Source organism: Delphinus delphis, chromosome 14 (genome assembly GCF_949987515.2).
Source record: "Delphinus delphis chromosome 14, mDelDel1.2, whole genome shotgun sequence".
NCBI classification, from domain to species: Eukaryota; Metazoa; Chordata; class Mammalia; order Artiodactyla; family Delphinidae; genus Delphinus; species Delphinus delphis.
This window is the reverse complement of record NC_082696.1, coordinates 21,367,340-21,382,910: the sequence shown is the minus strand read 5'-3', so window position 1 is coordinate 21,382,910 and position 15,571 is coordinate 21,367,340. Positions and strand designations below refer to the sequence as shown.

The following is a 15,571-nucleotide window of genomic DNA, read 5'->3' as shown; positions in this document are numbered from 1 at the left end:
AAGGGTCCTCTGAGGTTATGTTGGAGATGGACTTGTTTGTCCTTCCTTAACTCTAAAAACACTTGATATTCTTTTTTTTTTTGAATAGTTATTTTTGAATTTTATTTTATTTTTTTATACAGCAGGTTCTTATTAGTTATCCATTTTATACGTATTAGTGTATACGTGTCAATCCCAATCTCCCAGTTCATCCCACCACCACCAACACCCCCCGCCACTTTCCCCCCTGGTGTCCATTCGTTTGTTCTCTACATCTGTGTCTCTGTTTCTGCCCTGCAAACCGGTTCATCTGTACCATTTTTCTAGGTTCCACATATTTGCATTAATATACGATATTTGTTTTTCTAAAGACACTTGATATTCTTAATGTACCCTAGCCTGTCCTAGTAATTCCTTTATTCACTGATCATACTCACAAATTCACCAAAACATTTACTGAATCAATTTATACTTTGAGTCCGTTCCACTTTCATAACCCCTCCTGTGGCACAGCACACAGCTTTTTATATCCCTCAGCTCACTTTATCCCTAGCCCCAGTGTTCTGGGAACCGGCTGTCGTGTCCAGTTCACACAACCCATAATGGTTCTCATTTTATACCTTTTGAACAGTCTTTCTCTCATCCATTCTCCCTTCATCCTCTTCAATTCTTAAAACTGAAAAGATTCTCAAGGCTCCAAGTGAGCTCTGACCTCATCCTGCTCCTTTCTTTAGTGGCTCCCATAAAGCTTAGATTCATGACTATCAAAGTGAGAGGAGCATTGGGTCAGGGAGACATTTGGCTGGAGCAAGGGGTTGACCTGCAGACAGAAAGTGACGAACAGCCCTTAAAAGTCCACTGTCCACTAATGAGGAAGGTTCCTGGGGAAGTGTCATAAATTCCACTCATCGGGGATTTTTCTGTTCACCTAAGATATTCGCAGAATGGTGACCTGCTTCCAAGGGATCAACAAAAGCAGGTGTGGGGAAGAGTCCACAAGCTGTGTGTGAGCTTACAGAACGTATCTCTACCCTCGATGAGTCTGGAGAGGCTAAGGGAAATGTCAGGTTTCTTTGATTTGCCTGAACTATGAGTACAGTGTAGTTAATCTCATACTGATCCGAACAAAGCTGGCCAACATATATGTCTTTGATTAATTATATTAAAATGGGGAGAATTAGGACTTGAAATACACATTTTGGCAAATAAAGTCATTTAAATTATTGGCCTGTGTGTGCAAATAACAAGACATAAGGCCGTAAGGAAAACATAAAACTGAAGATCTTTCCTGTGATCTAGATATGGAGCGTGAAGCGTTTTTCTTCCTCCAGCAACCCCTCCCAAATGCAGTGTCTCACAAGGGAATATGAGCTTTATGACAGGGGCTTCCTGGTGGTGCAGTGGTTAAGAATCCGCCTGCCAATGCAGGGGACACGGGTTCGAGCCCTGGTCCGGGAAGATCCCACATGCCGCGGAGCAATTAAGCCCGTGAGCCACAACTACTGAGCCTGTGCTCTAGAGCCTGCGTGCCGCAACTACTGAGCCCACATGCCACAACTACTGAAGCCCATGTGCCTAGAGCCCATGCTCCGCAGCAAGAGAAGCCACCGCAATGAGAAGCCTGCACACTGCAACGAAGACACAACACAGCCAAAAATAAAATAAATAAATAATTTTTTTTTTAAAAAAAGACCTTTACGACATCTGTATGACTGGCATTGTTCCTAGAGCCTCAGGTTCACAGGGATCAAAACTAAGTGGTCTAGCGTGTGCCTTATTCAGCCTTCCTCAGCGGAATACATTGTTCAATAGCTAAAGACTGATAACAAGTTTTAAAGAGCATGATGTGCCAGCTATGCCTTGGTTAATGAGAAAGCCAGTTACATGTCAAGGAAGCTTATTAGTCACGCGTGACCATATATAAAATTACGGTAGCTGCCTTTATAGCCCCCAAATTAGGCGGTAGTGAGGAATTTACCATATACTGACCAGTTTCTTGTCTCCTAAAACAGTAAGTCGTACGATGTCAGCGTGGTCATAGTCCTGCGGTGCAGTTGTGAGCTGTCAGGCTCCCATCATTGTAACTGTTCCCTTGATGAGTTTCACACACAGAGGTTGGAGCTGGCTATGTGATGACCGCGGGTGTGCACTCACGATGCTGTGATGTGCTAGTCAGGTCCCCTTTGGGGACTGAAGGACTTACTTCCCCAGCAGCTGGGGATGCTGCCTCTTCAGCCCCTCACTGAAGGCTCTCTCCAGGAGCCACTCTCACCTGAACTGAGCTGTCTTGCTAAAGGTCAGGCCCCCTTCCCTGGGGCAGCCCCATTCCGTCACTGGTCCATGCTTGATATAAAGACCTGGCCCACTTACCCCAATCTGGGGCAACACTGAACAGCCAGCCCAGCTTCAGAGCTCTTGGTGGGGTCAGCTAAGACCCTTGTTGAGACTGCGTCATAGACACACTTCTCCCTCTGCCGTACCGCCCTTCCTTCTTTTCTCCAAACAGGCACCGATCCTCAGACACTCCCTAATAAACCTGAGTCTGCTAGTTCCCATCTCAGAGTCTGCTCCACAGGGAACCTGACCTGCGGTCAACTGTTGCAGACTCTTACAGATGAGGAGCCTGGGGTCCAGAAAGACCCCAGTTGGCTCAAAGTTATGTAGTCAGCTACTGGTGAATGGCTTCCTGGTCCTGTCTTCTCTCCACCTCTCCACAGCGAACAGAGCCTGTGTGGTCACTGGAGTCTGGACTCAGTGCTGGCCACATAATCATCAGTGCAGCCTAAGCAAGACGAGAATGTGCAGGGCAATACTGCTTGAACAAAGACCTAGAAGGAGCACTGAACGTGATGTACTGTGCCCAGGGTAATCCATTTCTTAGAAGCTTTCCTCCACCCAGTACCTACTGTCTGCCCACCCACACGTCGGTAACCACCAACATTGCTTTAGGTAGAAAGTGTGTCCTTTTCTGTTTGCAGAGCCAAATTAAGAGGCGACGGAGAAAAAGTTTTGAGCTTTGAGCTAAATTGCCTCTTTCTCCCTTGACTTTCCCCTGTAATCTTTGGGAGAACATTTGAATACTTTGTGCTGTAAAGGTTCCTTCTGACAGTATTACCTTATGTCATGGAATCACTGTGAAAAAGAGCTAAGTTACAGCTACATCTATATGTGTTGAATAGTGCTTCTGCAAAAGCTTGAATTTAATTTAATAGATAATAGAGATGAACTTCAAGATTAAAACTGAAATCTTCCCCATTCCTTAAGTTTGTTGGTATGTCTGTGTGTGTGCATTTGTGTATGTATACGTATGGGTGTGTGTACGTGTGTGTTTGCATGGGTATATGTGGGTTTATGCGTGTGTAAATGTATGGGTGTGTGTTTGCATGGATGTGGGGGGGATATATGCGTGGATATGTTTGCGTGGATATGTGTGTGTTTGCATTGTGTATGTGTGTGTATGCATGCACGTGAATGCATGGATGTGTTTGCATGTGTGTATGTCTGGGTGTGTTTGCATGGATGTGTTTGCATATGCCTTATGGTGTATGCATATGTGTGTTTGCATGTGTGTGTATGCGCACATGCACATTCTCTATTAACATGATGCCATTGGCAGGGTGCATGTCACTCTCTGGAGACTCACGGCTCTCTGCTTTCGATTACACTCAGTCTAGTCCAAAACCCCTCTGAACTAATCCTAATCAACTTGGAAGCCACCAGTCTCAGGCATGAGGCTGTCAAATGTGAGTGTTTGCAGATGTCAGTGAAGATGGCAGGAATCCAGGAGGACAGATCAAGGCTTAGTCACTGAAAAATGCATGCCAGTGCATCGTAGCTCCAGAGCACCCTCGCAGCCGTAAGAAAAATGTGTCGTGACAATAAATCAATAACCTCTTGGAGATGATTCTTTTCTGAAATATCCCTGATTAATTATGCCAACGCACACTTGGCCACAGTACTTTGCTCCAGCATTAACTTAATGCTTTTTGCGTGAAGCAGGATTATAACTCGTTCTCATAAGTCAAATTTGACATTTCAAATTGGGCTTTAAAGGTTTGGGTTATAGATTTTATAACGTCTTCATGTCAAACATAATTGCTCTTATTGCTGCAATCAATAAACGTTTGCCAATCAATCAGAATAACATTTATTTTATCATAAACAAGACTAAATTAAAACCATTTGAAATCATTGTATTTGAAGACTCAGTGAAGAAGGTTCTTTAGGACCATGGAAATCTGCTTGTGTGCTGTGGTGGAAGAGTGCGGGGAAATTACCAAAGTTGATGGAAATGTGTTACTATTCTCTCACTTCAAAAGAATTAATGCCTCTCTACATTTTGTGAACATGTAGCTTTAGTTGGGGGACTTAGTCCCAGATGAATATGGTTTGGGGCAAAGTAGTCCCCTTCCTTTCTGTAATAGAAAATTATAATTTTTGTACCTTCAAGATGAAGGTACTTTTTAAGTTATTTATATACAGCATCCAGGAACTTATTTTTTTATTCATCTTAAATTGCCAGGGTTTTTTTTTTTTAAATAGTAAAACTAATGGAAAATAGGGTTTACCTAAGGGAAAGTCATACTATCATGGTCCTTGAACAAAGGTTTGTTGAGACCCTGTTAAGTTGCCTGCACGGAGAAGAGAGCTGAGTGTACAGCAGTCAGTAAAGCTTGTTTCTTCTCCCTAAAGAAGTGTTCCCCACGCCTCAGGGTCCCCTTCCTTGGTGTTCACTGTAGCATTATGTGGCATATTAATATTCAGTATCTTCACAGCTGCATCGGCCTAGAATAGTGTCCACATCACTCCTGTTAATAACAGCCCGTTGACCAGAACTCGTCCCAACGGCCCCACCTAGCTGTGAAGGGGCAGAGATCTGTGAGGGATGGTTCTCTGATGAGCAGAAAATGACCTTGCCTTGAGTGTGTACTAAAGAGAAGGTCCCAAATATCAAGGGGATTGCAGTCAGAGAGAGGAGCATGAGCAAAGCCATGGCCATGGAAATCCTCTTGGTGGAACAGTGAAGTTGCCAGTACAGAACGGTATGAGATTAGTCTAGAAAAGCAGGCTGAGTCCGATAGAGAGTAAGTCTCTGAAGGCAATGCTAAGAAACTTGGATTTTGTTCTGAAGATACTGAGAATCTTTTAGAGAAGGGAATCAAGTGGTCAGAATAATGCTCTGACAGGGGACGATGCAGATGTGCATGCATGGGTGGATTCTGTGGAGCTCGAAATAATTTTTGAGAAGAATATGAATAACATTACAATCCTAGTTTCTTATTTTTTCAGTTTCTTTTTTAATTTCAGAGCACTCCTAATAATGAGTTTCATTTTTCTATACTTGCTCCCTGAACTTGACTGTGTGCTGTAAAGTTTACTGATGACAGGAACATTTGATTAAATTTCCCTTCCCTTGCCTTCTACTGAGACTGTATCTTCCATTGCTCTTCCTTCCACCCCTCTTCAACCCACCCACTAAATGCTTTCCAAGTACTTTTAAGGAGAGTAGACCAAAGAAAAGGCAAGAAACGAACACCAGCAGCATCTCAGAGAGTGCCTGTCTGTGTCAGCGGATTGGGGTTATTCTTATTCCTGCCGCTCTGCCTACCTGAGGCCCTTAGTACCCATGGGATTTATCCCCAAACATGAGCACAAAGCCTGGTCTGACAGCCTGCCTTTTAAACTTGGGTGCAGAGGCCACTCATCTCGCAGCCCCTGAGTCCCCCTGAGGTGAATGGCTGGGTGAGGGAAGGGCCAGGCTCCTTCTCGCAGGCACAGCCATGAGACCAAGAGCTTCCCTTCCCTGTACCTGTTCTTCCATTGACTGTTCCCAATCCTCACGTCTTCCCAAGGGCTTCACAGGTCATAGAGCATCACCGTTAAAGGATAAGCTCAGAAGCCAAATTGCCCAAGTCTAAGCCCAAACCCACCACCTTCCAGTTGGTAACCTCAAGCAACTTCTCAACTCTGTGCCTCAGTTTTTGTAAAACAGAATTGATGTTAACATACGCCTCAGAGGAGCGATGTGAGACGTAAATGACTTTAATCCGCGTAGAGGACCGGCACGCAGTAGATATTAGATGACATTATGGAGCACTTTGTCTTAAGTGAGGAATATCCCAAAAAATAAATTATTTTTTGTATATACTGTACAAGCCACTTTTACTATAGAATCTCATACAATCCTCATGCAGCCCTAATGAATTTGGTCTTTTCTGAGCTGAGAGACTCCACGTTTGTATTAGCCTAATTGAAATGCATTCCCAAGAACAGCCAGCCGTCTGTTGGGGCAAGGATCTTTGTCTGCTCTGTTCTGGGATATATTTAAATACCTGAAATCGTGAGTGGCACATGGCAGGAATACAATCAGCATTTACTGAATGAATGAACAAACAAGCAAGCTTGGGGAGCCGTGTGTGTCACAGTAAAAACAGATTTATGATCTGGTAGATCTGAGGTCCGAGGCTGCCTGCACCGTTTACTAGTTCTACATGACCTCTGACAAGTTAATCCCTCTGTTCCTCCATTTCTTCATTTATAAAATGAAAGTGAAAATACCAATTTCGGGGCTTCCCTGGTGGCGCAGTGGTTGAGAGTCCGCCTGCCGATGCAGGGGACGCGGGTTCGTGCCCCGGTCCGGGAAGATCCCACATGCTGCGGAGCGGCTGGGCCCGTGAGCCATGGCCGCTGAGCCTGCGCATCTGGAGCCTGTGCTCCGCAACGGGAGACGCCACAACAGTGAGAGGCCCGCGTACCGCAAAAAAACAAAAAAACAATTTCATTAGAGTTGCTCTAAGATTTAAACATGATGCTGGTGCAAAATGTTTAGCATAGAACTGAGCTTGTTTTAGTAGCTCAGGAAATGGTAGCCATTCTTATCACTGTGTATTTCTGCACATAAATGAATGACGGGGGAAGCAACATACGACACAGAGGGATGAATGAACTGATTACCGTGTTTACCTATCATATATATGCTTTGCCACAATTAAGACTAGCTCTCTTTTTTAACCTTTCCCCTATGCTGTTTTCAGTATTATGGTAATTATTAAAGTAAAAGAGAAAAGAGTAGAAACGGGGAAAGTGTAGGTAAGCAGGCTGAGGAGAGGTAGGGGAGAGGGGATGCTGAGGAAGACCTAGAAGAAAGTGATGGAGAGAATCAAGGCCATTTCTTGAGGAAAGAGCGAGAAGGAAGGAAAGGAGGAAGGAGAGAGGAGTATGTCGGTAGATAAAGCTCTCCTCTCTGCAGTCCGTCCTCCACCCAGCCTCCAGCTTGCTCTTTCTACTATTAATACCCAAATATGTTTCTCCTGTGTCTGTATACCTTCAACTCTATGGAGGAGTTTAAGCCTATAGAGCTAGCTCTGCTTCTTACAGGACAAAGTCCATATACAAGTCTTCCACATTATGACTTCTGCCTACCTCACCTGTCCAGACTTAAGTCTTCATGCTCTTTCTTGTCCTACAGCGGTGACAGTCCCTCGGTGGTCTGTACTGTGCTCCACACACTATTTCTTCTTCTTGGCCTTGTGAATGAACTTCTTCCTTTAACCTTTCTTCTGCTTGTGAAGCCCTAGTCACACATAAAAACCCGGTTGAAATGTCTCCTGTTGCATGAATCCTTCCCTCAACCCGCCCTAGCAGACCAGATCCCTCTGACCATTGCACTGTTGCGAGTCTGCACGTCTGAATGCATCTCATCATATTATAATCCCTTGATCATCTGCGGGCAGTAATTCGGGGTGCTCTTCTGTGAGAACCCCAAACGCTAATTGTGAAATGTTCATGGAAGAAGTGAATATTAGGTCATTTTCAAGTCGCTGTTACGTTTTAAGGTACAACATGGGTTAATTCTGGACTCACATTCACAAAAAGAAGAATTCCTTTTGTTGGCCCACAGGCTGCTGGGCTGAAAAGAAGACACCACTCTGGAGCCCCCCAGTAATGCCACAGACGCTTGGCACCTTGTGGATACCTTCATTAGGAAGATTCAGGAAGAGATATTAACTTCTCTCAAGTCATATTAAAAATGCTTTTTAAATGCAAAAATAACAGCCCAGTAAAATGATGCCACTGTCTTAGCGTAATTGTTTCTGTAATGCATCATTTGCTCTTAATTGCAAGGATATGCATGGCTTGGTTTAATGCGTGGCACTCTTTTGTTTATTTGGCCTAATTATTAAAACCATATCCTAAGAGCTGTCGGGGCTAATGTTAGAACTGGATGAGTCCATAAAGCATTCTGGAAATGCCTGGAACATATTGGCACTTAATAAATATTGGTTCCACCTGAATCTGAGTCCTGCCCCTGGGTCACTTTTCTAACGTCATTCTGAGATGCCCGTGTAAGCGCATCTCAGACGGATTTGACAGCCGGCAGGAATGGGTATCCAACACCACACAGGAAAGGCACAATTTAAAAAGCTCTGGCAGTTTCTGGGGAGATTCTGTGTCATATTGTACCGGCATCACCACATTAAAACCAGCACCTCAGCCCTTAGGAGAGGGAGGCCCGTGACGTGGGAAAGTTCCATTTGACTCCTGGAGACTGGAAACTACTGAGGTTAAAACGGGCAGTTTTCTGTCACTCAAAGCACTAAAATATCCCTACTGTGACGAGAGTGAGGGAAGGTGGCGAATCCTGAGCTGACCCATCAGTAAAATTAATAACGACAGTTTCTGGTGTCAGGATAAAACATTTGGTCAGGGTTTCAGAGTTAAAAATGTAGGTTTTTTAGAGCCTGCATCAGCTTTGTTTCCAAGCTTCCTGGGATGACATTGCCGTGTCCTCACATCCACTGACTCTGAAGTTATGCTTGTTCCAGGGGAAGCCCCACCCCAGTTCTGTGCATGCCCCACCCAACGCTGCTTTTCCCTGCGTTCATCAAACGTTTGCCTTATTTGGAGAGCCTGGAAGATTTGCAAAGGTTAGCATCAGTTAGTGTTTTGTGATTTTTTTTTTTTTTTTTTTTTTTGCCAGTCTTTCTCATGTCACCCTTCCTATCGTTTTAGAACACATTTTGCTAACACGATGGGCTTTATCTTCAAACTTGGAAATTCCTTCTTGCTTTATTACAGCACAAAAATGTCTATTTTAATCCCCTTTTACTCTAGATGTGGTTAAGGGGTGGGGGGAGCAAAGGAACAAAATATTCATGTTACAATATGAAATTAATAAGAATTATTAGTTTTACCTTTCTGTATCCTAGAGCAGTTTTCCATATTATTTTTATTTATGATATACCTGTCAATTGTTAGGACATCATAAGAACTCTCCCTCACCGCATCCTCCCCATTAAGTCTGGTCACACCTCTAGCCCTGCCTGCAGGCAAGTACCCACAAGAATGCAGGTGCTCTGAACACGTACACACAAACACACACACACACACACGCACAGCCATCCTTCAACTTTTTATTTACGATCAAAAGTTGTTGTAGGATAGGGGCTTCCCTGGTGGCACAATGGTTGAGAGTCTGCCTGACAATTCAGGGGACACGGGTTCGAGCCCTGGTCCGGGAAGATCCCACATGCCGCGGAGCGGCTGGGCCCGTGAGCCATGGCCGCTGAGCCTGCGCGTCCGGAGCCTGTGCTCCGCAGCAAGAGAGGCCGCGATAGTGAGATGCCCGCTCACTGTGATGAAGAGTGGCCCCCGCTTGCCACAACTGGAGAAAGCCCTCGCGCGGAAACGAAGACCCAACACAGCCATAAATAAATAAAAATTAAAAAAAAAAAGTTGTCATAGGATATAAGAAAAACTAGATATCCTGACACCCATAAAGGCAAGAAATGTGGTCTACCGTCGTGGGGACCACCATGAGCACTACTCCACTGGAAGCCAGTAAACCAAATGCCGCAGCACAGGCTCCGGATGCGCAGGCTCAGCGGCCATGGCTCACGGGCCCAGCCGCTCCGCGGCATGTGGGATCTTCCCTGACCGGGGCACGAACCCGCGTCCCCTGCATCGGCAGGCGGACTCTGAACCACTGCGCCACCAGGGAAGCCCCAATCTCATTTTTAGCGATTTGATGCATCCATTACTTTGAGGACATTCCCAGAGGTCTGCCTGTACTCTACAGATGCAAATAAGTGGATATGGGGTTGCCGGCTCTCTCATTATCCAGGTAGGCAGGGGCTGGTCTGGCACACCTCGTGTTCAAAAGCTGCTTTTGCTTCCAAGGAAGAAACAATCCTTTTTGTCTTTTTTTTTTTTTTTTTTGCGTTATGTGGGCCTCTCACTGTTGTGGCCTCTCCCGTTGCGGAGCACAGGCTCCGGACGCGCAGGCTCAGCAGCCATGGCTCACGGGCCCAGCCGCTCCGCGGCACGTGGGATCCTCCCAGACCTGGGCACGAACCCATGTCCCCTGCATCGGCAGGCGGACTCTGAACCACTGCGCCACCAGGGAAGCCCCAATCTCATTTTTAGCGATTTGATGCATCCATTACTTTGAGGACATTCCCAGAGGTCTGCCTGTACTCTACAGATGCAAATAAGTGGATATGGGGTTGCCGGCTCTCTCATTATCCAGGTAGGCAGGGGCTGGTCTGGCACACCTCGTGTTCAAAAGCTGCTTTTGCTTCCAAGGAAGAAACAATCCTTTTTGTCTTTTTTTTTTTTTTTTTGCGTTATGTGGGCCTCTCACTGTTGTGGCCTCTCCCGTTGCGGAGCACAGGCTCCGGACGCGCAGGCTCAGCAGCCATGGCTCACGGGCCCAGCCGCTCCGCGGCACGTGGGATCCTCCCAGACCTGGGCACGAACCCATGTCCCCTGCATCGGCAGGCGGACTCTCAACCACTGCGCCACCAGGGAAGCCCCTTTTTGTCTTTTTTTTAAATTCATTTTTATTGGCAAATAGTTGATTTACAATGTTGTGTTAGTTTCTGCTGTACAGAAAAGTGAGTCAGTTATACATATACATATATCAACTCTTTTTTAGATTGTATTCCTGTATAGATCATTACAGGATATTGAATAGAGTTCCCTGGGCTATACAGTAGGTCCTTATTAGTTATCTATTTAATATATAGTAGTGTGTATGTGTCAATCCCAATCTCCCAATTTATCCCTCCCCCGCTTCCCCCTTGGTAACCATAAGTTTGTTTTCTACATCTGTGACTCTATTTCTGTTTTGTAAATAGGTTCATTTGTGCCATTTTTTTAGATTCCACGTACAAGCGATATCGTATGATATTTGTCTTTCTCTGTCTGACTTATTTCGCTCAGTATGACAATCTCTAGGCCCATCCATGAGGCTGCAAATGGCATTATTTTGTTCTTTTTTATGGCTGAGTAATATTCCATTGTATATATGTACCACATCTTCTTTATCCATTCCTCCGTTGATGGACATTTAGGTTGCTTCCATGTCCTGGCTATTCAAAAAGATACATGTATCCCACTGTTCACTGAAACAATTTTTAATCTTTGTTCATGTGGTATGATAGCAGTACTCTTCTATTTAAAAAAAAAAAAATACTTTGGAGAGAAGGAGAAAGACCAGAGAAATGGCAGGTGAACAGAGTCCTCAAATCTTGTCTGATATTTTTTGTGTTGTACACTCTGACTGCAGCCACAGTTGCTAGAGCTCTAAAGTAATCTGGAGTGCTCCCATAATTCATTCGCTCCACTTGCCTGAATCTGTACTGTCACACAGCATATATTTTTATCCTTCTATTTATTCCACAGCAGAGTTTATTGTAAAACTTCTCTTTAGTTTATAGGCTACTGAATGCCATCACAGATAATGAAAATATTTTTCCCCATAGCAAGTCCAGATCCTTCTTGTGTCATGTAAATTCATTTCTTTAATCTTGTTAAATACCATTAAGTTCCTCCATCAATACCTAAACTTCCTACTCATCTGTCTTTCCATTTTTCTGGCAAAAGAACACCTGTTCATAAATCAAATAATTTAGCATTTAGAAGGTACAGCTACAATTTACAGATAATCTGTTCCAGTGCATAGGTGTGTCTCTCATTGTATGTGAGATAATTTATGTGGTACAGGGGCCTGGCATTAAATACTATTGAATCACCTGGTGAAAAGGTAGTTCTCCCTCAATTATCTTTCAGTCCTTCTGATTTCATTTAGAAGAGTCTGTATTGCATTCTAGCATGTCTTTAATGCCCCTCTAATACTGACTAACAACCCTATTTAGCAGGCCTCAGAATCAAACAGGCAAACATGTCTATCAAACATTTATTAAGATCAATTAGTTTTCATTGTATTTGTTTTTGTGGTTATCTTTCTTAATGTGTTCCATTTATGAGAGTTTATACATCTCATAAGTTTTCCTTTAAATAGATTTATTTAAGAAAAAATGTGAATTGACTAAGAAAATAATTTTTGTTTTAAAACTCAAGTAGCGTGAGACAGGACTGCATTAGGACTTTTGACTTTAGTAGGCACTTTGCATTTGTGGGTCCCTTCCTCCATATAATATTATTCAGAATGCTGTATGCCACAGGAAAGAACTCATTTAGTAAAATACGTTTTTCACAGTGAAAATCTTTTTATTTTGAGGCTCAACCAAAAAATAGTTCTTGTCTGTTGAGAGACATCGTAAGTGATCTTCAGTCATGCACTCCCACAGGTTTTTTGAGTCAAAGATTATTTAACTCTGATATCTTCTAAAGATATAATTCTAATATAGAAAGCAGAGCATGGAATTTGGAGACAGACGGAATTGGTCTTGAACCCTCTCCAGACTTAATAGCTCTGTGATCTTGGGCAAGACAATTACCTTTTATGAGTCCTTATTATCTCATCTGCAGGATGGAGTTGGTAACTCCCACTTAAGATATGGTTTTGAAGATTAAATTATCTGCACCAATATTCATTGAGCCCCTCCTATGTGCCAGGCTCTTTTTTAAGTGCTACAAATACCACAATGAACAAAACATAAGCTTACCATTCTTGTCCAGCTGATGGTCTTACATGAAGTTGACTATTTCCTTGCTGGTTCTTAAGTCATTGAAGCAGAGTGTTGCCTGGGAGTGGATTAGAACTGAATTTCGTGTACTCCTAGTTCTAAAATAATTATCCCTCTTGCTGCTACAGATTTTGAGTCACAATTAGCTACCAAAGGTTACTTAGAGATTCAGCAAGACCTTTTGTAGATTTTTTTACCGATTTTTTTTTTTTTTTTTTTTTTTTTAGTTCATAAAACTTCAGCTACCTTCAGGGAAACATATTCGCTATAAATATTTTGCACTATTTTTACCTTTGTTAATATATACTGTTTATCAGTAAACATAATTTGCATTATAAATTTTTAGAAAGGCAGATACACATTCTTCAGTGCCTGTAAATTCTTGATGATAAACTGTTACCCTCATATGGCATTTGCTGCTGGCCAGACTGACATAGGCACAGCTAGGCACCAAAAGATCTCTTGTCCTCACTTATGGAACAAGTAGCTCCTTTTTAGTGGTGATGATGCCAGAAATGGAGTGATCTGGAGAGATTTTCATCTTTCAAAGAGATTTTTTTTTTTTGCCTGGCATCACCAAAGCACATCCTAAGCTTTCCAGGTATGACATCTGATGATCAGCAAGTAGGCTAGGTAAAATAAAGTTAACTGGATAACTGGATAAGAATATTCAGGTTAGTTATTTGAACTTATATAACTTTATAGAAAAATGAGTGAATTTTTACTCAGTTTGGAGCAATGGAGGAAGAGGTAGAGCTTAGATATTTTTTAACATTAATGAGTCAAAAATAACATCATCATTCTACAACCCACACAGGCTATTAAGAGTCAGCATTATCTTCAGTGTAAACGTTTCATTTGCAGGTATTTTTCTTCTACAGTTGATTCGATAAGTCTTGGCCTTAGGGCTAACTATATATTTGAATTTTACATGAACGCACTATTGTAAAACTGTTGTTGGCATCTCAAATTGTTGCTGAAATTCCAGGCCAATGTTATCTGAGGTGACTAGATTATAGTGAAAAAAACCCAATAAAATAGATCTTTAAAATACACACTGTCTCTGTTTTAACACACATGTACATTTTGTGTGGTTCCCTTCAGAGCTAATTATACTGTTTTAAAACAATAACAGAGGGCTTCCCTGGTGGCGCAGTGGTTGAGAGTCCGCCTGCCGATGCAGGGGACGTGGGTTTGTGTCCCGGTCCGGGAAGATCCCACATGCCGCGGAGCGGCTGGGCCCGTGAGCCATGGCCGCTGGGCCTGCGCGTCCGGAGCCTGTGCTCCGCCACGGGAGAGGCCACAACAGTGAGAGGCCCGCATACCACAAAAAAAAAAAAAGAATCAGTTAAATAAATGTTGGTCAGGGAATTCCCTGGCGGTCCAGTGATTAGGACCCGGCACTTTCACCACTGGGGCCCAGGTCCAACCCCTGGTCGGGGAACTAAGATCCCACAAGCTGCTCGGCCAAAAATAAATAAATAAGTAAATAAGTAAATGTTGCTACATCTATAAAATGGAGTTTTAAGCAGCTGTGGTCAGCGTTTATATTCTAGAAGTATTTCTATAATTGCATATCAAAAAGTCTCATGCTATAATCCCAAACAAAACTGCATGCACGGTATGATCTTAACTTCTTAGCTGTGTATAAATAATATGCACAAAGAGTGAGGGAAAAGAACGTGTAGCAAAATATTAACAGTCGTAGTTTTTATTCCTTTCTTATGTTCCAACTTTTTTCCCTATATATCTTTCTATAATTTCTATAATTTCCTGTAACGGGCATAAAGAAAATACAATTTTAAGCATTAAGATATAGAAGAAAAAGAAGGGGAGCAACTGACAGACTGCATGTTTTCACGTCCATTCTACCTCCTAGGTGAGCCGTATACTGCTCTCTGCTGTGGCACTTTTGATAGAAATTGACACTATCCATTCTCCTACTGAAGACAAATAGCTAATTAGGGGTGATGATAAGAACCTGTGTCACCTGGTCTCTGTTCTTTTTCAGCACACGACGGTTTTGCCCTTTATATTAATCGAGATGAGGACATCACACCATGCGTATCCCAGCAGGAGCAGCGGACTGGCCGCCATATGTACCTTCTCTGTTGGCTATATATTATGGTAAGGACAGTGCCTGCTGGGCTTTCTTATTGTATTAGATTTTGCACTGCTAAATTTGGGCACATATTTCATTATGGATATAATCACTAACAGATTCACACTGCGTGCCTCATTTGGTCCAAGACCTGGGCTTTGTCTCATTTCCCCAGATGCTTATATTTTTAGAAAGTATATGCCAAACCTCACACAACAGGAATTTGTTGAACAATTCCATGTAAGCAGTGGTTCTTCCAAGGCTACATTTTTCAACTCTTTTTCAAACTAAATGTTTTTCTTGGACATCAGTTTTATTGCTTAAGGGCTTTTTTGCTTGGGATTTTTTGTTGTTGTTGCTTTTTTTGGGAGTGAGGGAGTTACAGCAAATGCAAATGAGGACAGAAGAAATGACCTCTTAGAGGAGTGACTTCTATCCTCTAAGTGAAACAAGTGAAAATGTACATTTTCCTGAGTCAGTTTAAAACCTTTTCCAGAATTCGCTATTACATATAGCATGCATTTAATGGTTTTGTTTTGAAAAATTGGGGTAAATACAT

The 15,571-nt window shown here is 42.9% G+C and overlaps 1 protein-coding gene across 1 annotated transcript in view; it reads left to right on the top strand.

Annotated features, from left to right (window-relative positions):
- AIG1 (androgen induced 1) overlaps positions 1-15,571 on the top strand; it is a 234,054-nt gene that overhangs the window by 177,586 nt on the left and 40,897 nt on the right. The window contains 1 exon segment of the mRNA XM_060029870.1: positions 14,923-15,038. Within this exon segment, the coding sequence (XP_059885853.1) occupies positions 14,923-15,038 (116 nt within the window).